Below are 23191 nucleotides of genomic sequence, written 5' to 3' on the forward strand. Positions count from 1 at the left end.
CACCAGGTCGAACTTACAACTACTATGTGATATAGTATAGAACCCCCGGCGAACAAGGTAGGTTATCATCAAATAAGAAGTCTAGCAAAAGCGTCACAGTGGCAACTCTATATAAGACATATGTTAGTACTATTCCTTTAAGAGGGATATAAAAGGGCTTTGACGGCGTAAGTTTTGATACAGTGAATGTTACGGGGTAGAGATGACTATGTGGTAGGTGGCAGACATGAAGTGGAATGTCTCACGATAGATTTCTTAACCAGGCAGTTTGAAACTCGTCCATTTTCTTGTACGGATTTGTTATACGACAATGTAAATTAACTTCAACAGTTTGTTGTCTAATATTGCCGCCTATGATATGGGGACAAATGTTCGTCGCAGGTATGTATAACGTCGATTTTGGATACTAGTTAACCAGGTAAGGTACCAGGTAAGGTGCGTAGTATACGGCTTATCATGGGAACAAAGGGCTAGCGGTGATAGTTATACTTTATTAGTGTTAAAATACTTGTTGATCGTGAGATCCTTTCTTAAAACGTGTAGAACTTTAGTGACAACTAACATTAGGTACCTATAGGAGGTATGTACCTGTAGATATAACAGTGAAGAATCTAACAACGATAGCCAAATATTTCAAGCGTTAATTTTAGTTATGAATCTTTCTAATAAAGAATAGCCTATAAATAATAGTTAGGATGAAAGTAGCGTTTAGTCTTGACGAGCTATTCTAGCTTACCTGTATGTACTAGTATTAGTTGGCGCTTGGTTTAACAAGTTGCTAGATTGAAACCCGGAATTATGAGATTGCAAATTGAAATTAAGGCTTCTGGAAGATACAGTATCAGGTACCTATCTGTCAAACCATCACACCAGCAAAAGGTAGAGCAATGTCAACTCGAGGGGTTGACGTTGCTATCTCCACCAATAAGAATCACACACAGAGTATCGTGCCATATTCAAGATTGGAATGTATAAGATCTTTGTAGAATATAGGTACCTATCAGTTGAATGCTACATCATAAGTACTCAGCTGATGCTAGGCCTCCCTGGATAGTCTCTAAGCAGAAAGCATAAGGATAGCAATCAGTCAAATTTGGTTGTCAGTACTTACACCTATAGCTTATTTCGGTCACCATCTACATAGCTTCATCTCTGTATTGAGGATTGGCCATTGCATACCCGTGATAAACTTAATTCCTGTGAATTTTTGACGCTATCTTATTACCAAGTAGTTGTCTACCTGCCTATCCGGTTTGAAGACATCATATTGATGGCCTCCCTCGTCAAGATTCAACGCAAAGGTGATTTTACCATCAAGTCTTTATGATGTAGGCGAAAATTTCCGAAAGTAATCAGGTTACGGAACCAGAAAACAGGGACATGGGAGCGTAGACAGCATGCGAAATGATTGCAAAACGTCATGAATTGCTATGCTAACCAGATTCGATGGTAGGTATCGTCGTTGGAAATCCACTATAACCATCGCTCCCTTTTTTTGGTAAAAAATCCGAGCCTTAAATGAAGCGAAACCGAGCTATGCAACAACTTTTTCTGATATAAATTAGACGCGCCCCCTACTCCAAATCATGGCATCTTTTCAACATAAACACCAACGCCTTAGCTGCTCTGCTGTTCCATGTGCGTGGGGAAATTGTAGCTCGCGTAATCGGCGTGAACGAACGCCCTGTCGACGATCGGGACTGACTCCAACACGTAACCTAAACTCTCGCTGAGATCGTGGGAATCGCGTAGCGTGGTAGATGCGTCCAAGATAATATCAACCTCGACGTTGAGCTTATCGCCGGAGTGGTAGGCATTCAACCCTTGGATCTGTTTGATCGTCTTGGCAAAACGCATCGTAAGGTAAAGCACTAGTTATTGGCAGTTAGAACACCGAATGACAAGGGAAAACTTATGAGACCTACAGATATTCCGCTGGTCGGCAGTGGCAGAGAATCCGCTTAGGTTCTTAATGTGCTGTGCCGATGTTCTGGACCAATTGAAGATGACAACAAGTGACAGGAGTAGACCGCCTAGAGCATCCAGCCACCATATCTTGGCGTAAAATCCAACTATTAATAGTTAGTTTGGGGTTGGTGAGCGACGAGCTTCGTAAAACGTACCTATGGGGAAGAGAATAGATCCTGTATTGAAAATCACATCCGTCATCGCGTCATCAGCTCTACATATTATTAGCACAGGTAGGTATGGATGTTGTCATGACAACCGTTGAAGATGCTTACAGAGCTTGGACACTCGAGTTTTTGACCAGTCGACACCATAGCCAGCATAATCCCTTGATGACGACCGTCCCAAGCATGATACTAAGGGCTGGTATCCCACTGGAAACGGAATTAGCCTAGGTACCTGTTATACGGCAATGTACGGTAATTGAGGTACTTACACTTCAACCAATTCATGATCAGGCGAAGCCAGTCGTTGGAGCGACTCTAATGCGACCTGAACAAACGAAGTGATCATGATAACAGAGAATACCAGAACACCTAAGGGCTCCAGTCTACGCCTACCTACCGGGTATTTGTACTGGTCCTGCCTCGAAATCAACCAGGTCGTCGTCCATACTATGACCGTCGATAAGAAGTCCAACACCGCGTCAACCAAACTGGCCAATACTGACATTGAGGATACCGAGATTACAACAGCTATCTTACCGACTAGCAAGAGTAAGTTTGCTGCGAAGTTAACATAGATAGCTGTTGTGACAATCTTGTCGTTGCTGTCTAGCTCCTCGTCTTCTTCTAACCAAGGAATCTCGGGTTTAGGGCCATCCCATTGGCTCTCTTCCTCGTCTTGCTCAAACAGAGGTGTAGTCTCGGTGGGACGATAAATGTCCTTAGGAGTACGCTTAACCTTCTTCGTTACGACCGGACCCTGTGGCATCACATCCCCATCGTTGCTAGCCTCGCCGCCCTCAAAAGTAGGATTTTGAGGGCTAGAGAAGCTTGTAAGAGGGGTCGCAGGACCAAGTAAGTCCACGTTCCCTTGACCACTGCCGTTGTTGCTTTTGGTGAAACTGGAGCCACTTGACTGCTCCTCCGAAATGGTAGCCGGGATATCGACATCCTTGAAAGAATGATGAGGTAGATTGTTATACTCGTTGAGCAGATCGTGAGGAAGACTACTATCGAGTAGCCTGTCAATGTAGAGATACTGCTGGACCAAGTAATTGGTGCGTTCGTAATATTCGCGCAAGGGCTTCCTCATGGCATTCAGCTGCTCTTCCGTCTTCCAGTAGCGCTCCCAATTGTACCGAGGGTTCGACTTGCCGATCAGCAACATAGAACGCATAGTTGAACTATGGAGCAGTTGGTTGAGTCGACGCTCTTCGCTCTGTGACCGGCGGTGGGCTTCATCGTCGGGTTCGGAAGGCGGACGGGAGAACATGGATGGTAACAGGGCAGATTCCTCATCATCTAAGGCGTTGGGTACGGTACCTCGCCAGGTGCTCCCATAGTTGTGTAATGAACTATGGGAACGACTCTTGAGCTGTGTAAGCGCTCCTGGGCCGCGGGGGGACATTGGCGGGGGATTCTCGTCTTGCGAAAGTGCAAAAGGACCCTTGTTAAAGGGAACAAATCCTCGACGCGAGTCCGAGGTTGAGTTGTCCCAGGAAGACATGTTTGGCAACCTCGTAAGAGAGAGGTAGAGTAATGGAATGGGTACGATAAGCTTTGAATAGGCGGGAGATGTAAAAGAGGAATAATAAAAAAATTGGAGGAATAAAAATATAAAGTTGATAGGTCACTACCTAGAGCTAGCTACCTCCGTCTAAGATTAGTTTAGGTACAATATACCGGAAGTAGTGTATAATTGGACGGCACTGCCTCGATTTAGACTTTGGTGACTTTGAACTAGCAAAGCCGGGGATGGATGGATCTTGGTTTTGATTGACCGTTTACCGATTGACCTATGAAATTGAAAATTGACTAAAAAGTAAACAACATCAAATCAACAGGAGGAAAAAAAAAGGGATTAAAAAGACATATATTGCCAAGTAGGTACCTTGTATTTAATAATAACCTACTCGCCGTAACCGCTCGTTGGGATCCTATTAACAGACCTGTTTGTTAATGTACGTGCGGAGTAATACCTACCAATTCTTTTTTTTTATATTTCGCTCGCTGCTCTGGGGCCTGTTTGAGAGTTGCAGCGCTGCGTAGCATCTGAAGAACCCTGCAGACGTTTTGAAGGTGAAAGTCGTTGATATTGAGGCTAAGAGCTGGATACAGTAACGTACACTGTACGCTACTACAGCTGATCTTACCAAAAGTGGCATAATGTGCCAAGCCAAGCCGTCTTGGCATTTGCATCACTTGCTTCAAATGCTGCAAGTTGCTCCTGGGCGTTCTTATCTAACCGTACAGTGCACATATCGCAATGTACATAAGAGAGGACGGGTTTAGAAGATGGCTCTGATCGGCGGTCCCCCTTATTTCTTGATTTATCTCCGAATATGTCGGGAATTATCTGATTGGTCGACCAGAGGCACATACCCTTCATAAAACCTGCGATATGTTTTACGATTGAAACAATTCGTACAGTCAAGACAGTTCGTCGTGGTATCTTGGCCGGCTTAGGGTGGTCTTGTTAGGTAACTTCCAACCTTCACTCGTATCCCGGAACCCTTACCGGCATACATGCCCGCATATATCCTAGCACTGATAACCGCTCGTCTGAAGACGTTAGTTACATGAAGAATGATTGCGCGAATTTGAGCCGACATGAACACAACACCAAAAGGGGCTTTTATATACTTGGTAGGTATCTTCGAAAAAAAGAAAGCCAGAAAGTCCGATTGTGTGACTTCTTAACAGGAGTTGTGCCAAAGCCATCCTCACCTATGTCTTGGATGCCTTCTCAGCAGAGATTTTCTCTGCTATCAGCGCGGTGGCTTTCACGATTAACTCGTGTTCGTATCCATGGATATTCTGCTCTAGATCTTCCAGGCTCTCTCCCTCTTCGATCTTGATCTTCTGGACCAGAATGGGTTCGCCGCGGTCAACTTCAGCAATAACATAATGGATCATTATGCCAGTCGTGTTGTCCTCGAGCTTTCCGGCCTTGAAATCTTCGTACGCCCTTTCAATTGCGCCTGCGCCGTCATATTTTCCTACGAGAACCGTTAGAACAAGCTAGTTGTCTATTTAGAAACAAGCTTCAATGCAAATACACACCTGGTAAAGCAGGATGTAGGTTGATAACGGGCACGCCAGCATCGCCGATGGGACGTAAGAAATTCGTCGTCAGGACGTGCATCCAGCCTGCCAGGATAATCAGATCTGGCTTGTCCCGCAGTATTCTCTGTGCCAGGTCGGCGTCGTATTTTAGTCTTGCTTCCTTAAGTACGGCAGCGTCTTTTTCTCCAAGCTTGTGATATCCATCCTTGACCAGGTTGAAATAATCGGTGGGGATGCCAGCTTTTTCAGCCCGCGTAACCGCATATGCTCCTTTCCTATTGACTGTCACCTTTACAATCTTGCCTCGTATGCTATCAGGTGCGTCAGAGGCGCATGAATCGATGAGCGCCTGCAGATTTGTTCCATTTCCACTGCAGAGTACTGAAATGCGCGCTTCAGCCATGATTAGAATAGCTGGCTTGTTTTTTGCAGATTTTATACTAGAGAACGATAAATTGGCTATCTTAGGTTAGGTAGATACCCTCCCTAGGTATGTTATAAAAGAATGTAATGTAAGGTACCTATTTCTTTCGTGTTTCTGAGAGACAGGCTTAAGCAAACGCGCTCCAAGTAAAAAGATTGCATCGCGGGGTATAAACTCGATAAGACAATATTGAGCCTAATGGAATTTGTATAAAGTTTAATTTCTGTATGAAAAATATCTTTTTAAAGAAATGCACACTAGAAATAAGGTACTGTGGTAGTGTGGACAACAACCTTATCAACGGCACTATAAATTACTTATTAATATCTTAGTTATCTAAGGTAAGCGTCCATTCTACTACCTAATGTAATAGGTAGTGCATCATTTCTCAATAACATAATATGACTCCAGATAGTTGGTTCATAAACTAACAAAATGTGACCCTATAAAATTCTGCTTTAAGTATGCATTGCGATGACCAACCTATATCCAGTTTACATAGTAAAAACTACTTAAAGGCGCAGATTGGCTTGGTCGTCGGATAGGATCCCCCAGCTCGTCTATTCATACAATATGAAGTGTATAAGCACAACTGCAAACTTAAAATATAGGGGTCCACCAGTTGTGGTGAGTTCACGTTGTCCCAAGGCCTAAAGGACCTTATATAGACGAGTTGATTTACAAACACGGTTATTACATATCCTGCCCTCGACTAGCTGAACTCATGCTCGAATAAGTACAAGTGCCGTTACGGAAGACGTCGTACCTTAATAGTAACGAAGCTAGTGAGTTTCATATACTAATTATTAACAACGTACGAGTACAAGTAGACACGATGTCGTCTAAAGAGAGGCATAAAGCAAAGACTAACACTAACAGTTCTCTCATGTCCAGGACAAAACTAAATCGAGTCTTGAAGCTGTCCTACCGCAGCAGCTTCTGATACGCATCAAGACTTACAACAGTATACACTTCGGCAACCATAACTATTTCGTAGTAGTATTCCATAAGACTCTAATATACACCAGCACCTACACTGCTATAGCCAGCGACGACTATAACAGCTCCTAGTATAAACTAAAACTCACACACCTGACCTTTGACAACTATAACTGTATCATAATAGTATTTCATAAGAATTTGGTATTCTAAGAGCTGATATTTCATCCTGTCATGGTCCTATCCTAAACAACTATCTAAGCTGCCGCCCCCTTGTTGTCCCCATGCAGCCATTCCCGACACGTCACTATTGACGGTCCCAGTCGTCCACATCGTCTCGCCGTCTCGCTGTCTCATGGTCTCGTCGTTTTCTTATCTCGTCGTCCCAGCCGTCCCCTTCTTATCTATATCCTGTTGCTCTCGCCCCTGATCCAGACCAGTCCTTACTGCCCGGCTTAGCACCTGCTGCTCTTTCCAAACTGAAGCAGTTTCCTCCCAAGGTTCTCGAGCACCTCTGCGAGTTTTCCCCTGAGGCCCCTTCCAAAAGTTCGCAGCCTTGTGCAGCAGATTTCCTACCTAGCCCGTCCCTCTATAAAAGCCTTCCTCCTAGCTGCACAGTTTTACCTTTCCATCGTTTTTCCCTTTTAGGCACCTCAACTTTGGGGAAGCATTTTCCCTTACTGCCCCTGCGAACTTCTTCCGACCTGCGCGCAGACAGCAATTCCCAAGTTGTCTTCTGCCTAACCCTCTGTCGCTTGGGTCTAAGCTTGTTGCCTCTCTTGCAAACCTCATCCCGTTTTCAAACTTCGTATCAAAGTTTATCTCGAGTTCTTCAACTTCCAAAGCAAACAAGATGGCACCTGAGGCGTGTTTTCTCTATTTATTTATTTGTTTATCATATACTCGAAATGGTAAACTTACAGTCTATATTCTAGAACTCTGTTCCTGTTGACTTCTACCCGCACTTCCGTTTTACGGAAGGAAAACCTGTGCACGTCAACTCCGATGGTAAGGAACACGTTCTAAAGGAACCCGCCGTCCCCAAGTAGGTAAATCTAAACGATATTGATGGGACAGTTAAGTCAACCGTGAGAGCCCAAGACTTACGCGACTTTTTAGAACGGTAAGGGCAAAGCTCAAGCTGGCACTAAGAAGCCTGACACGGGCAAGGAGACTGGAGAGGCTCCTTCCGCCAATATTCTCCAGCTTCAAGCTCTTCGTCCTCCTAAAAAGGTAAGCATATCATACCTATCTGAATAGGCACCCCGTAAAGAGACAGCTGGCCAACTTAGATGGCGCATATATAGGAACACTGGCCTTGTCCCCTAGAAACATGCTCTGGAGAGCGCGTCCGTGGTGTTTGATGGGTTCGCCATATGGCGACCCATTTAACGGCGTGTGGTTTCCCTAGTTGCAAGAAGGAGGATTTTAAAGATTGGCATGAGGCGTGTAAGCACGCAGACGAGGCCCACTGTGTTGGCAAGGGCAAATGTCCTGTAAATGAACTGAGGAACTATCCTACACCCTCGGCCTGGTCCATGGTTCTCTTGGATGGTAGAAGTTATACCGACTCTTATCGTTCTAGTACCCAGAATGTACTTCGGCGTCCTTCTCGCGCCGTGCCACATTCGAAGAGCACTTCGTTCGTCACTTCATCTCGCGAAAGCGAAGGTGTCCGGGTTGGCCTGGTGGTACAAAGGATGTCTCATAGGCTGGAAGTGTGGAATCCGGGGGTTAAATGTGATATTCAGACTACAGATTAGGTAGCCTTTTTCGTGAAAATACACAGTTCGTCGGCTGAGAGAATCCTTACTTTCTATCTTTCCTCTTTCCTCTTCTTCCCTAACCACATTCCTTCTTCAAGGTACATACGTAAATACGAAGCCCGTGAAACGAGGCACGTAGTTGACGTCAGCGGTATTGATGTAGAGGGGGAAACTTGCGAGAAAAAAAAAAGCTTTGTTGCTGTAGTATCGCGTCTACTAAGACCGTCGATCTGATTTCGCTTGGGCGCAGATCCCCCGACGATCAATCACTGCACGCGATAAAAAAGATCGAAAAAGAAACTACCTAAGGAAATGACGAATACTAGCTACTTACGCCGGTAGCCATAAAATAGGGGCTGGTCAGTAATCTTTCCGATTGCTCGATTTTAAGGCTTGTAGCTTGTCTGGGGGTGTGATCTTCTCGTTGCTGATACTTACCCGATCCAGGCCTTGATAAGCCCTGTCGTTTTCTCTTGAAAGCTGGGGTTTCTCTAGTAGTAGTAGTAGAATCACTAAACGATCATCATGTGTGTAGAGCCTCCTCCCCCATAGCTGGGCATGAGGACTTGTTGGTCCGGGCGGGAAGATTGCTCCGCGTGGACTCCTGGGGTGTTCATAATAGAGAGCTAACATAATCTGTAGCGAGATACGTAGAGGTGAATGTGCCCATAAGCAGCCTTCTATGTATGGACTTGTGCAAATGTGGGAAATAGGGGCAGTAGGATTCGGCCTCCCACGTTAGATCCGATCAGTGATCTCCGGGCTGCCGGTCAGTTTGAACGCTTTGAGCTTCGAACCCCTGAAACCACGGTAGAATATGGCCCACTGGCGCCAAGGATTATTAGATGGAATATGCAATTCTAGGAAGGTAGCCAAATGAACCCCTGAGCAGGCTTAAGATACATCGGCATTCTTTCTGTCGAAGAGGAAAAAAAACGAGACCATAGTTTCCAAGGCAATATCTCGCTTTCGCGAGTTAAGATTTATTATGCAGGACATCTTATGTAGCTCATGGCAGCGATGGGAGCGGTGAATACTTGGAAGTTGAAATTCTACCCAGTCTCACTTCGGACGCGCGGCGGACTCCATATTGTATCCCGGGATAAGACACGGCTTTGGTGTTGATATGGTAACAAAGCCAGCTCCGGGCAGGGACGAATATGACAAGGGAATTCTCTTGAACGGCCGAAGCCGTTGGATGATGAACATGGATTTAATATCCATAAAGTACGTACCACAGCATACATACCTCGTACATGGTTTCCCCCGACTCTCGGGCCACATACGTACTTGTGCGCGGTGATGGCCCGTGGAGGTATTATTCCTATAGTTAGGGTACAATAATAAGAGCCAGTCAAGATTCAGGAACATACAATGTAGTGATTATGGTCCGAGCGATAATTCGAGACAAAACGAGGCTAAGTTAGGTAGCCGTAAGTTTAACATCCTCCGTGACGGGGACTTCTCTCATCAGTTTTCGTTATGCGCAGCCAAGCTCAATGGTATATGCGGGCAGGGGGAGGCTTACCGCAAGTTGAGATGTAGCGGATTATAGAAATGCAAAAAAGGCTGATCCGATATTCGGGTTATCCTGAGTGGTTGCAAGACTTTTTTTTCTTTGGGCATGTGGCTGTGAGATGCGGCGTGCGTAAGAGGTTCAAGTAGAGAGGATATTCGTGGAATGTCTCAATATCGAAACGCCTTTTTTTTGCGTTCGTGCGTAGGACCGAGGTAAGAAAGAAAAAAGTAACATATGGCATAAATAATGTATCATATTCTCTTACAAAGCTCTATAGCGCCGCATACATAGTATAAAACTAAGCACTAAGTGGAGCAATTAGAGGCTATTACATCAGTGCACATGTTAAATAATCAGGTCGGCAGGTCAACCCAATGTCATCCTTGCCCATCAGCCCAACCTCTAACCCGAAATGGTAAAAGAAAACCTTTAGCGCACTTTGGGCTGAGCTTACCCTAATTAACATAATATTCATATAATTTATAATTTTTCATAAAAACTAATTAATTTTTAAAATATTAAAATTTAGTGATTAATATGTGCTGTAATTATAGCGTATATAGTGGTTATTACGTGCTGTAATTTTAACATATTTAACGAGTATTACAGCGAGTATTACAGCGCACTTCTAACGATTAAGAGGCTTAAAGCTCATCCCAATGTTGGAGTTTTGGCCGCCCCGATCGTTACCCAATTGGGTTAGAGGTTGGGCTGATGGGCAAGGATGACATTGGGTTGACCTGTAGACTCTTAAATAATCCGTGATATGTATCTGAGATACCTATACCCGACGTATAATAAGGTACGTAGGTACCTTAGGCTAGGTAGTCATAATATTCCCGTCTTGAAGCAAGCGCCGGTTGAAGAAGACACCGTCCCCGTGTGCGTGTCCGTGTGCGATAAGGATACGATGAGCGAATGGTTCGTATCTAAAGCGGCGCCACCAGTTTAGATGGGTAATCCCGGGAGACCAGAACGTTAGAACGGGTACCTAGGTAGGTAGCTCATTAATAACTACCTTAGATACTCTAGCCTGGTATTGGTAAAAACGGATTATGATATTCAAAACTAATAAACATCGCCCGGAAACTCTACCTGCTTCTATTTCGCACTGCTCTACTAATTTGCATCAGAATCCGTTGGTCAACTTGTTTGATTATAATTGACAATTAACTAATAATAGTATATAATATAACCTAGGTACTTAATAGTGTATCTACCTATTTACTAAGCTAGAGGTAGGTACTTACTACGATACCTAACCTATGGCGTACCCTCTTTTTACCTTTTACGGTTTCTTTATTGCTATTGCTAGGTATTGCTCCCACTCAGCTCGGTCGGCTATGGCCCATTTGTTAATCATTGCTTATCGAGCGCCGAACCTCGTGTTTGTGGATCGGCTTACAATTGGTTCGCTCTTGATAGCTCCTTTAAAACCATTATGTTAATAAATCCAAACAAGTTTTTTGCGCTACCGAGATACCTGAAATACGACCCTTTATCCTGCTTATTCGTCGACTTCTTTCTCTTTAAATAGAAATCTCAACGGCTTAAGAACCATTTTGGTATTAGTTACGAATCTTCATTCTTGCTTGACTGGATAAGTCTACAGAGTAAATGGAGGAAAGAAAATTTTTTAATCATTGAATGAGCATGTGTATACGAGAAATACATTCCTCGTGGTACTTACGCGCGCAAATCCCAAATAGCTACGAGGTACCTAGTGCATCTAGTGTATCCAGTGATCCATCATCTAGGTATCTAGTAGGGTAGAAGAAGTACCTACCTACCTCCTTGGTAAGTAGAGGGGGAGGTTGGCAGGTGAACTTGATCTGTTTTTTTTCTGTTCTTCTGCAGATAGGTACAATTGAATTGCATACCAATTGCATTAGGTTAGGTGCCTGGTACCAACCACACTAATACTGAAGCCATTTAACTTTCAGCGCTTGTTTCCCGCCTCCATCCTCCGATGCTAGTGCCTCTGTGCCTCTTTTTTTTATTTCTCTTTGCCAATTAACCCCAGTTCATTTGTATGTACTCTGTAAGCTGAACCTGGTTTGTCCTAGTTGCCCACAACATATGCTCAGTGCTCACGAGCCCTATTAGTTTACAGCATACAGAAGGCTACCTACCTACATTTATGTACGTACCCAAGTTGGGTAAGGTACATGGAAAATACATACTACAAACTTACACTTACAATGTAAGTTACCTAGGTAGTCTCCTGTTCATCAACATGAAGCACCTGCACCTTACCTGTTACATATAAATATTTCCGGTGGTTGCATGAGATGAATGCCATCCCATTTCTAAATCCTACTATATGTCGCGTACACAACGGTCAAAGATAGATGGACAGACGGAAGCCAAGTCTTCTCACATTTTGTCGAGGGTATTGTAACCCCCTTACCCATTTAGGTCCCCTTCTAAAGTGCACCTTAGCAGCTCTGGTAGCTGTTACCGCCCAGCTACCTGTTAGTACCTAGGTAGTAGGTAGGCAGTTCCAGAGCCTAGAACATCGGCCAATGCAGGCCCTGTTCCTTGAAGTGGATTTGGATGTTAATCGTGCAATGCAGGATCAAATATAGCTAGCGCGTACAAGTTACTCCACCCCGTTGCTCATCCGCCGTCCACCGACGAGTTACACAGTACATGGTGCCCACGCCTTGAAAGTACCCGAACGTGTAGACGAAGCAGCTAGATACATTCTTGTATATTGTATTTGATATGCGCTTGGATTTGCGCCCAGAAGAGGGAGGTACTACGCCAAAAGTCACAATAGAACTGGAACTCGCCAGCCAACATTGTCGAAAGTTCCATGCCACTTTCCACTTGACCTCATAAAAATAGAGTCTAGTACTTTTTTAAGTATTGTATTGTAGGTACCTAAGGTAAGCCAAGGCCATTTCCCAAGTCCAGATTTCCTGCCCGTGATTGGCAGAAACATGTACCTAAGCATTGGCGAAAACGAAAGGAAAAATAACGTCTAGCTGTCTCTCGCCTGACACCATACATCCTCGTCATTGAACACTCACACGCCTTTTCTTTTTTTTTTCCTCCTTACGTCTCTTAATTCTTTCACCTCTCCACCGTTCGTTCGCTCATCCCAGCCGCTTTTCGAATACGTTCACCTGCTCTAAAGCTGTGGTGCTACTAAACCTTGGCTTACGAGTTTGGAAATTAATATTTGTTTTATTGTAGGATCCCTCTCGTTGAGTACATTCTCGATAACAACGGCGCCCATCGATCTTTTTTATTTTTTTATTTTTATTTTTTCCCCTGTTCGCTCGGTCGCTTCCCATCAGCGTCAAATCGTGTTTCGGAAGGTCAATATATCCCGATCGTAATCTATAACGTGCCCTCTTCACGTTGTCGTCCGTTCCCTCGTTTTCAGTTGGATTTTATTTTATCATTTCTGTTCGACCTAGCTCATCGATCCGCAGCTTCTCCCATCGCATCTTCTACAATTTTACGTACTCTATTAATAAATAAGGTTTATACCTGTGCTCACGACTCGGCAAGCGACCGTTACTAGCAAGCCGCGCTTGTCCGCCCTACTTAAATTGTCACCTCCGTGTGTGTAAGTGACACCTGCTTATCTACTTGGTTCGACATAAAATCGAGGAAGAAGAACAAAAGTCGAATATACAAATAATACGAATACTTGTCTGAAGTGGGAGAATTTGTTTTCCAGTGGTTCGACATTTCAGTCTCGCCACGGGGGTTGCTTGAAGTTTTGAAATTGGCACAAGGCGGAGCAACAAAACCCATCTTTTGCCATAAGCTTCAGCCAGTCATCCCATTCTTCCCGGCTTTCCACAAGTGTCCATCAATACACGTTTCGGGCTTTTAAGACTAGTGTTTCCCGATTGTTCCATCGCGGCAAGACCCAGGACAACGGTCGGTTACATATACACAGAACACAGCTAACTTAAACTTTTTTTATCGTTATGCAGTATTCCGCCTGTTCGCGTCATATTTAGACATTTAACAGGGCGTAAATCTACGACTTGAGCGTCGAGAACGACAACCCGATTCGACATTGTAAATCCCCTTTATCGTGACGTAATACACCAAAAAAAAGAGTCTTCACGCCAGTTAGCCGATATTTGCATTTATCCCATCTTTATCAGTTTATGGGTTCGTGGTAACCCGAGGAATTTGAGGCGAGTCAATCTATATGCCTAGATTTCCGGTCACCTTTCGGCGGAAATCTACCGCGGCAGAAGATCCAAATGGACCGGTAGCAGAGCATTCTTTCCGGGTCCTGGAGCGGAGTGAAGTAGGCAATGGGAAATCCTTCGACGGTGGTGTCAGATTGGCCAGGATGACGGGGTCCGCGCCCAGATCCAGTGTTCCAGATCTCGCTGCGGAGGATAATTTATTCACAGGCTTGAAAAATAATCGGTACGTGCAAGTTGGGTCATATTCCACCTTTTTTTTTCTGTCTTTTTCTATTTTTGCTGCGGCTTCATCGCCAAGAAATGGCCCCCCTACCCCCCCTGGTCAGTACGTGGTAGGCTACTTTACGAATTGGACCACGAATTGGACCTCGAATTACTCAGATTTTAGCACGCTATTGTCTCAGACCTTCGTACATTTATATTACCAGGCTGGTCCTAGCGTTGTGCAATTTTACTGATTTCTCCCTAGTGGTAGTGGAAGTTCCAACACTACCAAAACAGCTTCCGATAACTCTTCTCGTCACAGCAACGCCTCCACAGCTCCTTCATCAACCGACATACCACCACAGGACGACTGGCGTAGTGCTAATAGAAAGTCTGTGTCGACGGCCGATGTTCCTGTTCCTGCTCCATTAGCACCTAAGAATCACGGCAACTTTCTTAAACAAGCAGGTCGAACTTTCTCTTTCGGTAGCAGAAAGAGTACACTGCCGACTATACCGGCAGAAGACACAGTCCCTGCTGTCCCGGTGATGCCTGATGAATATTATAGCCCTGATATTCCCCGTGGCCGTTCACGAGCTGAGACCACTTCGACGGTCAGCACAGCGACACCTCCCAAGGTCGAAGACCAGGATTTCATGTTGGATCTAGGTAGTGATCTTAGCAGTGTTCTCAAATTTGACAAACGTGCGAGTGTCGCTACTATAAAAGAACGCAGCTTGATGGCGAACCGAACGAGCCAACCTACACCGCTTCACCTTGATAACACCGCTCCTGTTGAGCCTCCACAGCATTCGTGGGCTAGCCAGCATTCGAATGATGGGTTGTTAACGTCTGGGCGAACGTTGACATCCCCTGCCGCTCATGAAACGCGGCCACCGCCCAATCCGAAACTATACGATAGCCCAATAGACCAGCGCCGATCAGACGACGACGATGAGGACACAATACTATTAAGGGACTCTCTCGTTGCTACAGAGTACCTGGCCAGCGAAGAACCGACCAATTCCGGCCGGTACAGAAGAGACGAAGATAGTACTCTAAGCTTTAGATCTGGTGCCACCGAGTCGTATTCCAGATCGGCCAGATATGACAACCAGCCCAACGACGAGAATCTCTTTGATAGATCCGCCAATCGCCCTAAGCTAGCGCCACGAATGGGCTCTCGCTCGCATACTCTGTCGCAAAATAAGGTTATGACTCCCGCAGAATTTGAGAAGTACCGCCGAGATAAAGCTCGAGATGAGATCATGGGGATAGCCGACGATGTGGAGTCAGATAAGGAGGAAGAGGATAATTACGATGATGATGAGGATGAGCGGGAGAAAACAAAGCAGCTTGCGAAGCAGAGACGAAAGCAGGAGGCCCACATGACGGTTTATCGGCAGCAAATGATGAAGGTAACAGGCGAATCTTCTAACACACATGCTTCCCACCCCAGCATCTCGATATCGATGAGCACGCCAAATTTAACATTAACCGACGGTCCTGGCAAAGCTGTTTCCCCGGTTCCCCCTTCAGACGTCTCTGATTCCGACGAAGAGGTGCCTCTAGCGATTCTTGCGGCGCATGGGTTCCCTAACAAGAACAGGCCGCCAACGCGTCTCAATAACATGTCGTCAAACCCCAATTTACGAGCCTCTGTTGTACAGCCCTCTTATGTTGGTGGGCCAGGCTCAGTAATGGGTGATAACGCCCCCCAGAGAATCAGTAACGGTGGCAATCTACCACCGTTTGCTAAGAAACTACCTCAGGATCCATACCTCGGCGCAGGCTTAATCAACCAACCTACCAGGGAATCATTTGCCCTTGGCGGAGGATCTGTTCCCTCGAGCAGAGGGGTGCCCACCGGTGGTTTGGTTGGCGTGATTGCTAACGAAGAGCGATCAAGGGCAATGCGACGAGGTAGTCCAGCACACGATGGCTCAAGGAATTCTTTCCCCCTTCCCCTAAACGTACAATCGAACGGACCAATGCCAAATGGAGGTTTTGATCCTATAGGTGGCATCCCTCCTCAGGCGATGTACCCAATGGGTATGCCTCAAATGCCTGGTCCGATGCTAACTCCCGGAGACCAAGCACAAATCCAGATGACGCAGCAGATGCAGCAGTTTATGCAGATGCAGATGCAATTTATGCAAATGATGACTGCGCGTGGTCAAGGACAAGAACAAATGCAACCGCCGTTTCGCCCTCTAGGACATATGCCAACGCAATCTATGGGATCTCTAGCGGACGCACCGCGCAATTCATTCATGGGAGATCTAATGGTGAATCAGCTGGGCCAGGGGTCGAATCTGGATCTACCAAGGGGCGATGCACAAATGCGGACAATGAGCATGGTTCAGCCGAGTTCAGCCTCGTGGCTTCAGCCTCCCCAACCCGGCTACACTCCATCCATACGCGCCCCTTCCATACACGCTCAGGGCATGGGCTATGCTCCTTCGATCGCTCCCTCAGAGCGCAGCAATATCGGATTACCCGGACGCTACCGGCCAGTCTCTAGTGTTATGACGGGCGACCATAGCAGAACCGCCACCATGTCCGGTGCCATTCCCGCCCTCCACTCGAAGCTTCAAGCCGAGACGAGAGTAACTCCTGTGGATAATAAAGAAGAGGACGACGACGACGAGCAGGGATGGGAAGCCATGAAAGCAAAGCGAGAGAAGAAGAGGGGTATCTGGCGATCTAAGAAGAGTTTTGGAGATGATATCGGAGCACTTATCAGTTAAGGACGGATATACATTCCAATAGTTTATATCATTATGGTCCTGGTCTAAAAATTACATAGGAGCATATGCGAAGGACGCAGCCATACTAAATCGATTGGATTCTCAAAAACATCAGCTTCCGGTATCTCCTGTTAAGTAGGAGGTCGTCTGGAACAGAGAGCGGGTCTGGATCCTTGTATATTTCGAGTTCACAAGTGGAAACATGTCCCGCGAGGTAGGACGGAGGCGTATGGCTTAAAGAAGATTTGGTTTTTTTGGTATAAGAGAAAAACCTGTCATTTAGAATAAAGAGAACCTTTGGATGGATCAAGGGTATGTCTGAAGTTCATGGTGGGACGATTCAGGATAGAACACCCTATATATCGGTAATCTAATACTTTATCCACCCAGCCCCATTCGTTTACCTCGACAAGTAATTCTTGATCATGAATATATCTATCTAGCCGGAAGTGATGTTTTTTTTTTTTTCGTTGGTGGTGGGGAAAAGGGGGGGAGAGAGGAAAAGGAGGCATAGGCAGGCATTATTTACTACTTGATACATTCATGTCAATAGCTGGTGTTATAGCGTTCATTTAAACATCTTTTTTGGAAATTTAGGTATCCTATGAGCCAAGGTAGTTTGTTGGAACCTATCGTGATTTGGTTTATGACTCGCTTTATGGTATTGTTTCAGCCCGTTAGGTCAATAGTCGAGACTTATACACTTTCGTCCAACAAGCCTCTACAGGTACTGTACCTACCAACTCTTTCTCATTTCATCTCCTTTTTTTCCCTCTTTTTTTTTAAAAAAAAAACCCCCCGCTTCTCAGTGAAAATAAAGCCTACTCCAGCTTACCCCTAGCCCAGGCCCCACGCTTGACGCCTAGCTCGACGGCCGCGAGGCCCCAGTCCTCGCCGTGGTTATGCCCTCCGGGGGTGAGACCGGCGCGGGCCTGGGCCTGGGCGTCGTCGAGGACGGTGAGGACGCCGAAGACGACGGGGACGCCGAGGTCGAGGCCGACCCGCATGAGGCCGTGGGACACGGCGTCCGCGATGTACTCGAAGTGCATGGTCTCGCCCTTGATCAGGACGCCGATGGCGACGATGGCGTCGAAGGGTTGGGTCGCGGAGGAGGAAGAGGAAGAGGCTAGGAGGTCGCTCGTGGAGCCCCCGAGTAAGTCGCCGGCTGAGGCGCTGCCGCTGCTGGATTGTTGGATTTGGGAGGCCGCGTACATCCTGTTGAGGGTGGGAGAGGACATCCGCGCGGGTTAGCTTTTGGGAATCGCATGGTTCAATGGCACGAGGGGAGACGGTAATCAAGACAAGTCAAGTCAAGTCAGGGAGAGGGGGAGAGGAGAGAGGTGAGAGGAGAGAAGGGGAATGCTAACCGCTGGACGGCGATGGGCAACTCCCACGACCCAGGCACGGATTGCACGACAATGTTAGACTCCTTGACGCCGCAGCTCAGGAGCTTGTCCTTGGTGCCTTTGACCAGGGGCTCGATGATGGTGGTGTTCCAGCGCGCGTGCACGATACCGATGCGCAGGCCGCTGCCGTTGTGCTCCTGGGGAGAAGGGCCTTTAAGTGAGTGCGCCATATTTTCTCTCTTATCTCGTTCCTGTTTTACTGTGGTGGGATAGCTGTCAGGACATAGGTATGTCGGTCTGTTAAATTTTTAAGGCAGTTAGTTGAAAGGTACCTATTATTTTGAATATGGGAATTTGGAAATGCCAATGAAGAAAAGAATGGGTGTGAGACGACGGGAAGCTCCTCGTAGGTACCTATGTACATACCTAGGTATGCATTGTTACTATTCCATGTACCTTCCCTGGATAGGATACCTCTGGAATACCTATATAAGGTGTGGTGGTGGTGGGCTGTATACTGTGTACGAACGCCCATTCGGAGGGGCAGGGCAGCATGACGCACTTTCTGGACAGGGGTATACCCTACCCTGCACAGCCCGTATTAACCCTTTGCGGGACTTTAGATGGAATGCGTTCGTCACCTGATGTTACAGCAAGTACGGTTGTACCCGAAGTACATCGATTACCACAATAGCGGATGGAAAGAGTTACACAAAATCCACACAGAGTTGCAACTTCTCGTCATGACTTCGGAGGGGCTATCTGCTAACGGGTTGGATAGGCAGGTACGATGGAAGTAAGAATGATTTTGCTCCTAGTTCCTAATTGACTCACTCTACTGAGCTCTTGGGGCTTTTCAAGCATTTCTGCTCCTTTAGGCTTTATTCAAGTTGGCCATATCTACCTCCTACGTTAGGTACCTGGTATACTCCCCTTTACAATTTCTAGTAGGGATGAATAGATATCGTTGATCTATATTTACCTACCTAAGAACGAGTAAAATATAATTCAACTAATCATTTTTATGATTTTAACTGGCGTGGTTCAGTCTTCTCCATGCCTTCAATTTCCCCCTTACCAGAATCTACTGCTCGACTCCTGTGCTCACCCCTTGCCATTACAACGCCCGTTGCTTTAGTCAAGGAACTTGTAGACAATGCGATAGATGCTAAAGCTACATCGATTGAGGTTGTTATCTCTACAGACACGGTAAAGAGAATTGAAGTCCGAGATAATGGAATCGGTATTCATCCAGATGACCACGATGTACTTGGAAGACGAGGCCATACGAGTAAGCTTAGGAGCTTTGAGGAACTGAGAACTCAGTTTGGTAAAACACTTGGTTTTCGTGGAGAAGCACTAGCCAGCGCAAACTCCTTAGCCCAAGTCACCGTCACCACCAAGTACGCTTCAGAGCCCGTCGCAGCTATCCTCCACATCAAACCAGGTACGGGAGGTATACTAAAGCAGCAGCCAGCATCGGCACCAATTGGAACTACTGTAAGTATAGCCGAACTATTCCATCAACTACCGGTTCGTGAGCAGGTGGCTATCAAGAACTCGTCAAAAACGATAGACAAGATCCGTGAACTGCTACGCTCCTATGCAATGGCAAGGCCCAAACTCAGATATTCACTTAGGGTCTTGCAAGCTCCTAAGCAGAATTGGACTTTCTCGTCGAATCCTAGCTTCAGCGTGAAAGAAGCAGCTGTTCAGTTATTTGGCCCAGAGATTACGACTTATTGTTTCGAAAAGACGCTTGAGATAAGTGGTTTGACTGATAGCAACGACGCTTCTGTAAAACAGCAGGGAGATTTGCCGAATTGCAAATATGTCTTCGAGGCCTTTATACTAAAGAAAGACTCACGGCCTTCCAAATGTTCAAAGCAGCGCTATTTCTCTGTTGATGGCCGTCCCGTCACAGCCAAAAGGGGTACCCTGAAGAAATTGTTAGACATCTATGTCGAGCACATCGGTGTCCTCTCTTCGCAGGGTACTTCGACCGCAAGGCCCAAAGAGTACTTTATTCGCTTAAATATCAAGTGCCCCCCTGGGAGCTACGATGCTAACATAGAAGCGTCCAAAGATGACGTAGTATTCTCGGACGAGAAGACAATACTTGACGGATTTAAGGATTTGTGTAAGGAGGTATATAGAGTATCACCACCTAGCCGGCTGCATTCACAGTCACCAACCGAACAGAATTCTTTTCCAGCCAGCAGTGATAACCCAGGAGCCCGAAAGCCATTGCCCAGGAAATCTGGGGTTAAGTCTAGCCTAAATGAGCCTCACTGTCTTAGTCCTTCGGCACAAACAACAGACCAACCCATAATACAGCCAATTCCTCAAAGACATCAGTCCCCTATTACCTCACAGTCACGATCTACACAACTGCAAGATGCTGACCAACATTCGCAAAGCCCTGGATCTACCGGAGTTCAGAGTCGAGGACACCAATCACCCAATGCCGGACTTACACAATGCAGAGTTGATATGTCTACAGATTTCAATGAGTATAGCTACGACCGTCTCCAGAAGACATCTTCACGCCCTCCTCAGGCATCTCATATTATTCATGAGAAACCAGATGTAACCATAACCTCGGCTCCACGAGACGTAAACCCGTGGATTATTTCAAAGATGAATGCACCAAATCGTAGTCGGACTGTAGGAAAGCAGCTCAGGAACGAACCAACCCAAAGGTACAGCTCACCACCGTCAGAATTTGAATCTGTAATGACTCCAGAACCTCCTATACTTCGCCATACAGGAGCAGCACCACGAGACCTTGACGTCCCCCCAAGCCAGCGATACTTGGAACCACAAAGTCCTTTAAGTCAACTGCAGCCTAAAGTACCAGGTGGCCCCTATCGTAGCCCAATATCAAGCCCGTCTGGAGTGACCCCACGGAATACAATGGGCAATACTGCAATACCTTCCACTATAAAGCCGCGACGGCACCGCAATACTCTTCCCTGGTCGCCACCCTCATCTATCGAAGCACCTGTGATAAGCAAAAATCGACTATCAACTACTAGTAACGAGCCCATAGCGGACAACACGAAGCAGACCACAATATCCTTCCCCAGTGCTGGAAGAAACCGCAAACGCCAACTACAAGACGACAGTATTCCCAATTATCAGAGCTCACAAGGTCCAGAAGATCAAAGGGAGGACTGGTTTCAATATATACCAATCCTAGCGAAGGATAACTCCAGTTATAACTTTTCGTTGCAGAAAATGCCCCACGTCCTAGAGCAGAGGCAACGTCAGATCTGTGTCAATCCAAAGGCAACCGAAGATCAACCACGCGTTGAATTGCGTAATATTGGTCTCGAAGATGGAGCTAATTCATCTGAAGTGGTTGAGCCTATCAGAACAACACTCGCTAGCGATGACCCTCGAGCATACCTCTTACGCCGACAAAAGTCGATGACTATAGAAGGGACAGATACCAAGCCAAAGAAACTTCGAAGATTAAACAGCTCGCTTCTACCCCTGGAGAACATTCCCCTCAACGAACAAACGCATTTTCTAGCCGTAGTCGAAGTGTGGAATACTGACACCTTGCGCGTTTACGTGAGGAAGTATGCAACATACGATGGATATATCACAAAGGGGTTTGTGAAGAACGGCATTGAGATGAGTTTAGACGAAGGCCGCAATGTTGAGAAGCGACTCAAGTCATTCTTTCTCAGACAGCCAGGCGTGGCCGATGGCGAAGAGGTTGTCCCTGAAATTAATATTTGTTCCTTGTTGAAAGGCAAAGGAGTTAAGACCACCTGTTTGTAGCCCGATTGAGACGGTATATGATGTTGATACACGATAGGTCAAGTAGGGGATCTAATTTGCTGAGGTGGTGGCTTTTTAATGGAGAGATGTAAGCCGCGTCTGGGAAAAGTAAGAAACTATGGGGATAATATGGCAGTGGTGATATACATTGCTTTCCAGCCGAGCTACAGTTGAGGGCGCTTGCATAATTGCTTCATGTAGGAGACACTTCTACTAATTCATAATATCAGTTACAGCTATCTAGGTAGCTTGAGGTCCTAATAGCTTTACTATTAAATCGTAAACTATTCTTAAGCAAGAGTCCCAAAGACCGGGCTAGTTTTACACTCTAGGTGTTACCCCAATTAACTCGCCATATCTACTTCTATTTTCCCGGTAATATCGACTACCAAGAGTTAGGTGTATATATGGATTGTATCTTGAAAACCCACAATGCCTTAGGTAACCTCTGGTAGACACCGTGCTGACTTATTTAGACTATACGAACAATACGAGCCATTGTAGAATCAGCAGAGAGCAAACAGTATTGAAGGTGTTAGTGGCTTTTGGTAAATCCTTGGGCTATCTAAGGCGTTAGAAATCACTCTGCCCTTTATACGGGATAGTGTCGTTTGACCAGTGCGATAAGAGGGCGTTGTTATTGTTTCCGTTTCTTCACATTTGCATCGAACGGTCAATGATATATACCTCACATAGTAGGTGGGTACCTAGCTGTGCGAGAGAGGCAAGGCAAGGCATGGCAGGATTAGGCACTGATGTGGTAAAGGCTAATGTACCCAAGAGATAGCTAGGATACATACCTACCTGACTTATGCTTTTGACTGGGCCAAGTGTGTCGGGCGGTAATTGGTGGTATACTACTATGTACCTAGCTCGCGTCGGCTCGAGGCTGCCGAGCACGTCGTCTTAGGGGAGCAAAGTATGCCTGTTAGGTAGGTAGGTATCTTGGTATGTACTGTGGGACCGAGGGCGGAGGAGGTATACCATCTCAAAGTCCCAGTCAGGGGATGATTGTCTGGCGCGTTATGCATGCTTTTGCTTAACGGTACCCCAGTGGATGTTGGGAAAT

The 23191-nt window shown here is 46.0% G+C and overlaps 5 protein-coding genes across 5 annotated transcripts; 2 read left to right on the forward strand and 3 right to left on the reverse strand.

Annotated features, from left to right (window-relative positions):
- Positions 1-978: 978 nt before the first annotated feature.
- F4812DRAFT_313010 (uncharacterized protein) lies at positions 979-3863 on the reverse strand. Its single transcript, XM_047931355.1, has 5 exons — positions 2405-3863; positions 2244-2342; positions 2124-2182; positions 1926-2072; positions 979-1871 (listed from the first exon to the last, which is right to left on the reverse strand). Exons 1-5 carry the CDS (start codon positions 3637-3639, stop codon positions 1618-1620), a joined length of 1794 nt encoding a protein of 597 aa, XP_047792389.1. The 5' UTR covers positions 3640-3863; the 3' UTR covers positions 979-1617.
- Positions 3864-4763: 900 nt separating this feature from the next.
- F4812DRAFT_313029 (phosphoribosylglycinamide formyltransferase) lies at positions 4764-5807 on the reverse strand. Its single transcript, XM_047931356.1, has 2 exons — positions 5196-5807; positions 4764-5131 (listed from the first exon to the last, which is right to left on the reverse strand). Exons 1-2 carry the CDS (start codon positions 5599-5601, stop codon positions 4860-4862), a joined length of 678 nt encoding a protein of 225 aa, XP_047792390.1. The 5' UTR covers positions 5602-5807; the 3' UTR covers positions 4764-4859.
- Positions 5808-13822: 8015 nt separating this feature from the next.
- Positions 13823-17514, forward strand: F4812DRAFT_313121 (uncharacterized protein). The gene is made up of 2 exons (XM_047931357.1): positions 13823-14253; positions 14500-17514. Exons 1-2 carry the CDS (start codon positions 14027-14029, stop codon positions 16982-16984), a joined length of 2712 nt encoding a protein of 903 aa, XP_047792391.1. The 5' UTR covers positions 13823-14026; the 3' UTR covers positions 16985-17514.
- A 136-nt stretch (positions 17515-17650) lies between these two features.
- On the reverse strand, positions 17651-18721 carry F4812DRAFT_313152 (6,7-dimethyl-8-ribityllumazine synthase). The gene is made up of 2 exons (XM_047931358.1): positions 18352-18721; positions 17651-18199 (listed from the first exon to the last, which is right to left on the reverse strand). The coding sequence occupies exons 1-2, from the start codon at positions 18558-18560 to the stop codon at positions 17806-17808; spliced, it is 603 nt and encodes a 200-aa protein (XP_047792392.1). The 5' UTR covers positions 18561-18721; the 3' UTR covers positions 17651-17805.
- Positions 18722-19053: 332 nt separating this feature from the next.
- On the forward strand, positions 19054-22380 carry F4812DRAFT_470067 (uncharacterized protein). Its single transcript, XM_047938939.1, has one exon. It carries the CDS (start codon positions 19387-19389, stop codon positions 22120-22122), a length of 2736 nt encoding a protein of 911 aa, XP_047792393.1. The 5' UTR covers positions 19054-19386; the 3' UTR covers positions 22123-22380.
- The last annotated feature ends 811 nt before the right edge of the window (positions 22381-23191 follow it).

This window comes from Daldinia caldariorum (genome assembly GCF_022478825.1).
Source record: "Daldinia caldariorum strain CBS 122874 unplaced genomic scaffold F4812scaffold_4, whole genome shotgun sequence".
NCBI lineage: Eukaryota > Fungi > Ascomycota > Sordariomycetes > Xylariales > Hypoxylaceae > Daldinia > Daldinia caldariorum.

What these genes read in the sequence shown, in the direction of transcription:
- F4812DRAFT_313029 (XM_047931356.1), bottom strand. Translation starts at nt 5,601, where the DNA reads ATGGCTGAAGCGCGCATTTCAGTACTCTGCAGTGGAAATGGAACAAAT. An exon ending in CCTACATCCTGCTTTACCAG is followed by an intron (nt 5,132 to 5,195) that starts GTGTGTATTTGC and finishes CGGTTCTCGTAG; the next exon opens with GAAAATATGACGGCGCAGGC.
- F4812DRAFT_313121 (XM_047931357.1), top strand. Translation starts at nt 14,027, where the DNA reads ATGCCTAGATTTCCGGTCACCTTTCGGCGGAAATCTACCGCGGCAGAA. An exon ending in ACAGGCTTGAAAAATAATCG is followed by an intron (nt 14,254 to 14,499) that starts GTACGTGCAAGT and finishes ATTTCTCCCTAG; the next exon opens with TGGTAGTGGAAGTTCCAACA.
- F4812DRAFT_313152 (XM_047931358.1), bottom strand. Translation starts at nt 18,560, where the DNA reads ATGGCGCACTCACTTAAAGGCCCTTCTCCCCAGGAGCACAACGGCAGC. An exon ending in TTGCCCATCGCCGTCCAGCG is followed by an intron (nt 18,200 to 18,351) that starts GTTAGCATTCCC and finishes CACCCTCAACAG; the next exon opens with GATGTACGCGGCCTCCCAAA.
- F4812DRAFT_313010 (XM_047931355.1), bottom strand. Translation starts at nt 3,639, where the DNA reads ATGTCTTCCTGGGACAACTCAACCTCGGACTCGCGTCGAGGATTTGTT. An exon ending in GATCATGAATTGGTTGAAGT is followed by an intron (nt 2,343 to 2,404) that starts GTAAGTACCTCA and finishes TTCCGTTTCCAG; the next exon opens with TGGGATACCAGCCCTTAGTA. An exon ending in ATCTATTCTCTTCCCCATAG is followed by an intron (nt 2,073 to 2,123) that starts GTACGTTTTACG and finishes AACTATTAATAG; the next exon opens with TTGGATTTTACGCCAAGATA.
- F4812DRAFT_470067 (XM_047938939.1), top strand. Translation starts at nt 19,387, where the DNA reads ATGCCTTCAATTTCCCCCTTACCAGAATCTACTGCTCGACTCCTGTGC.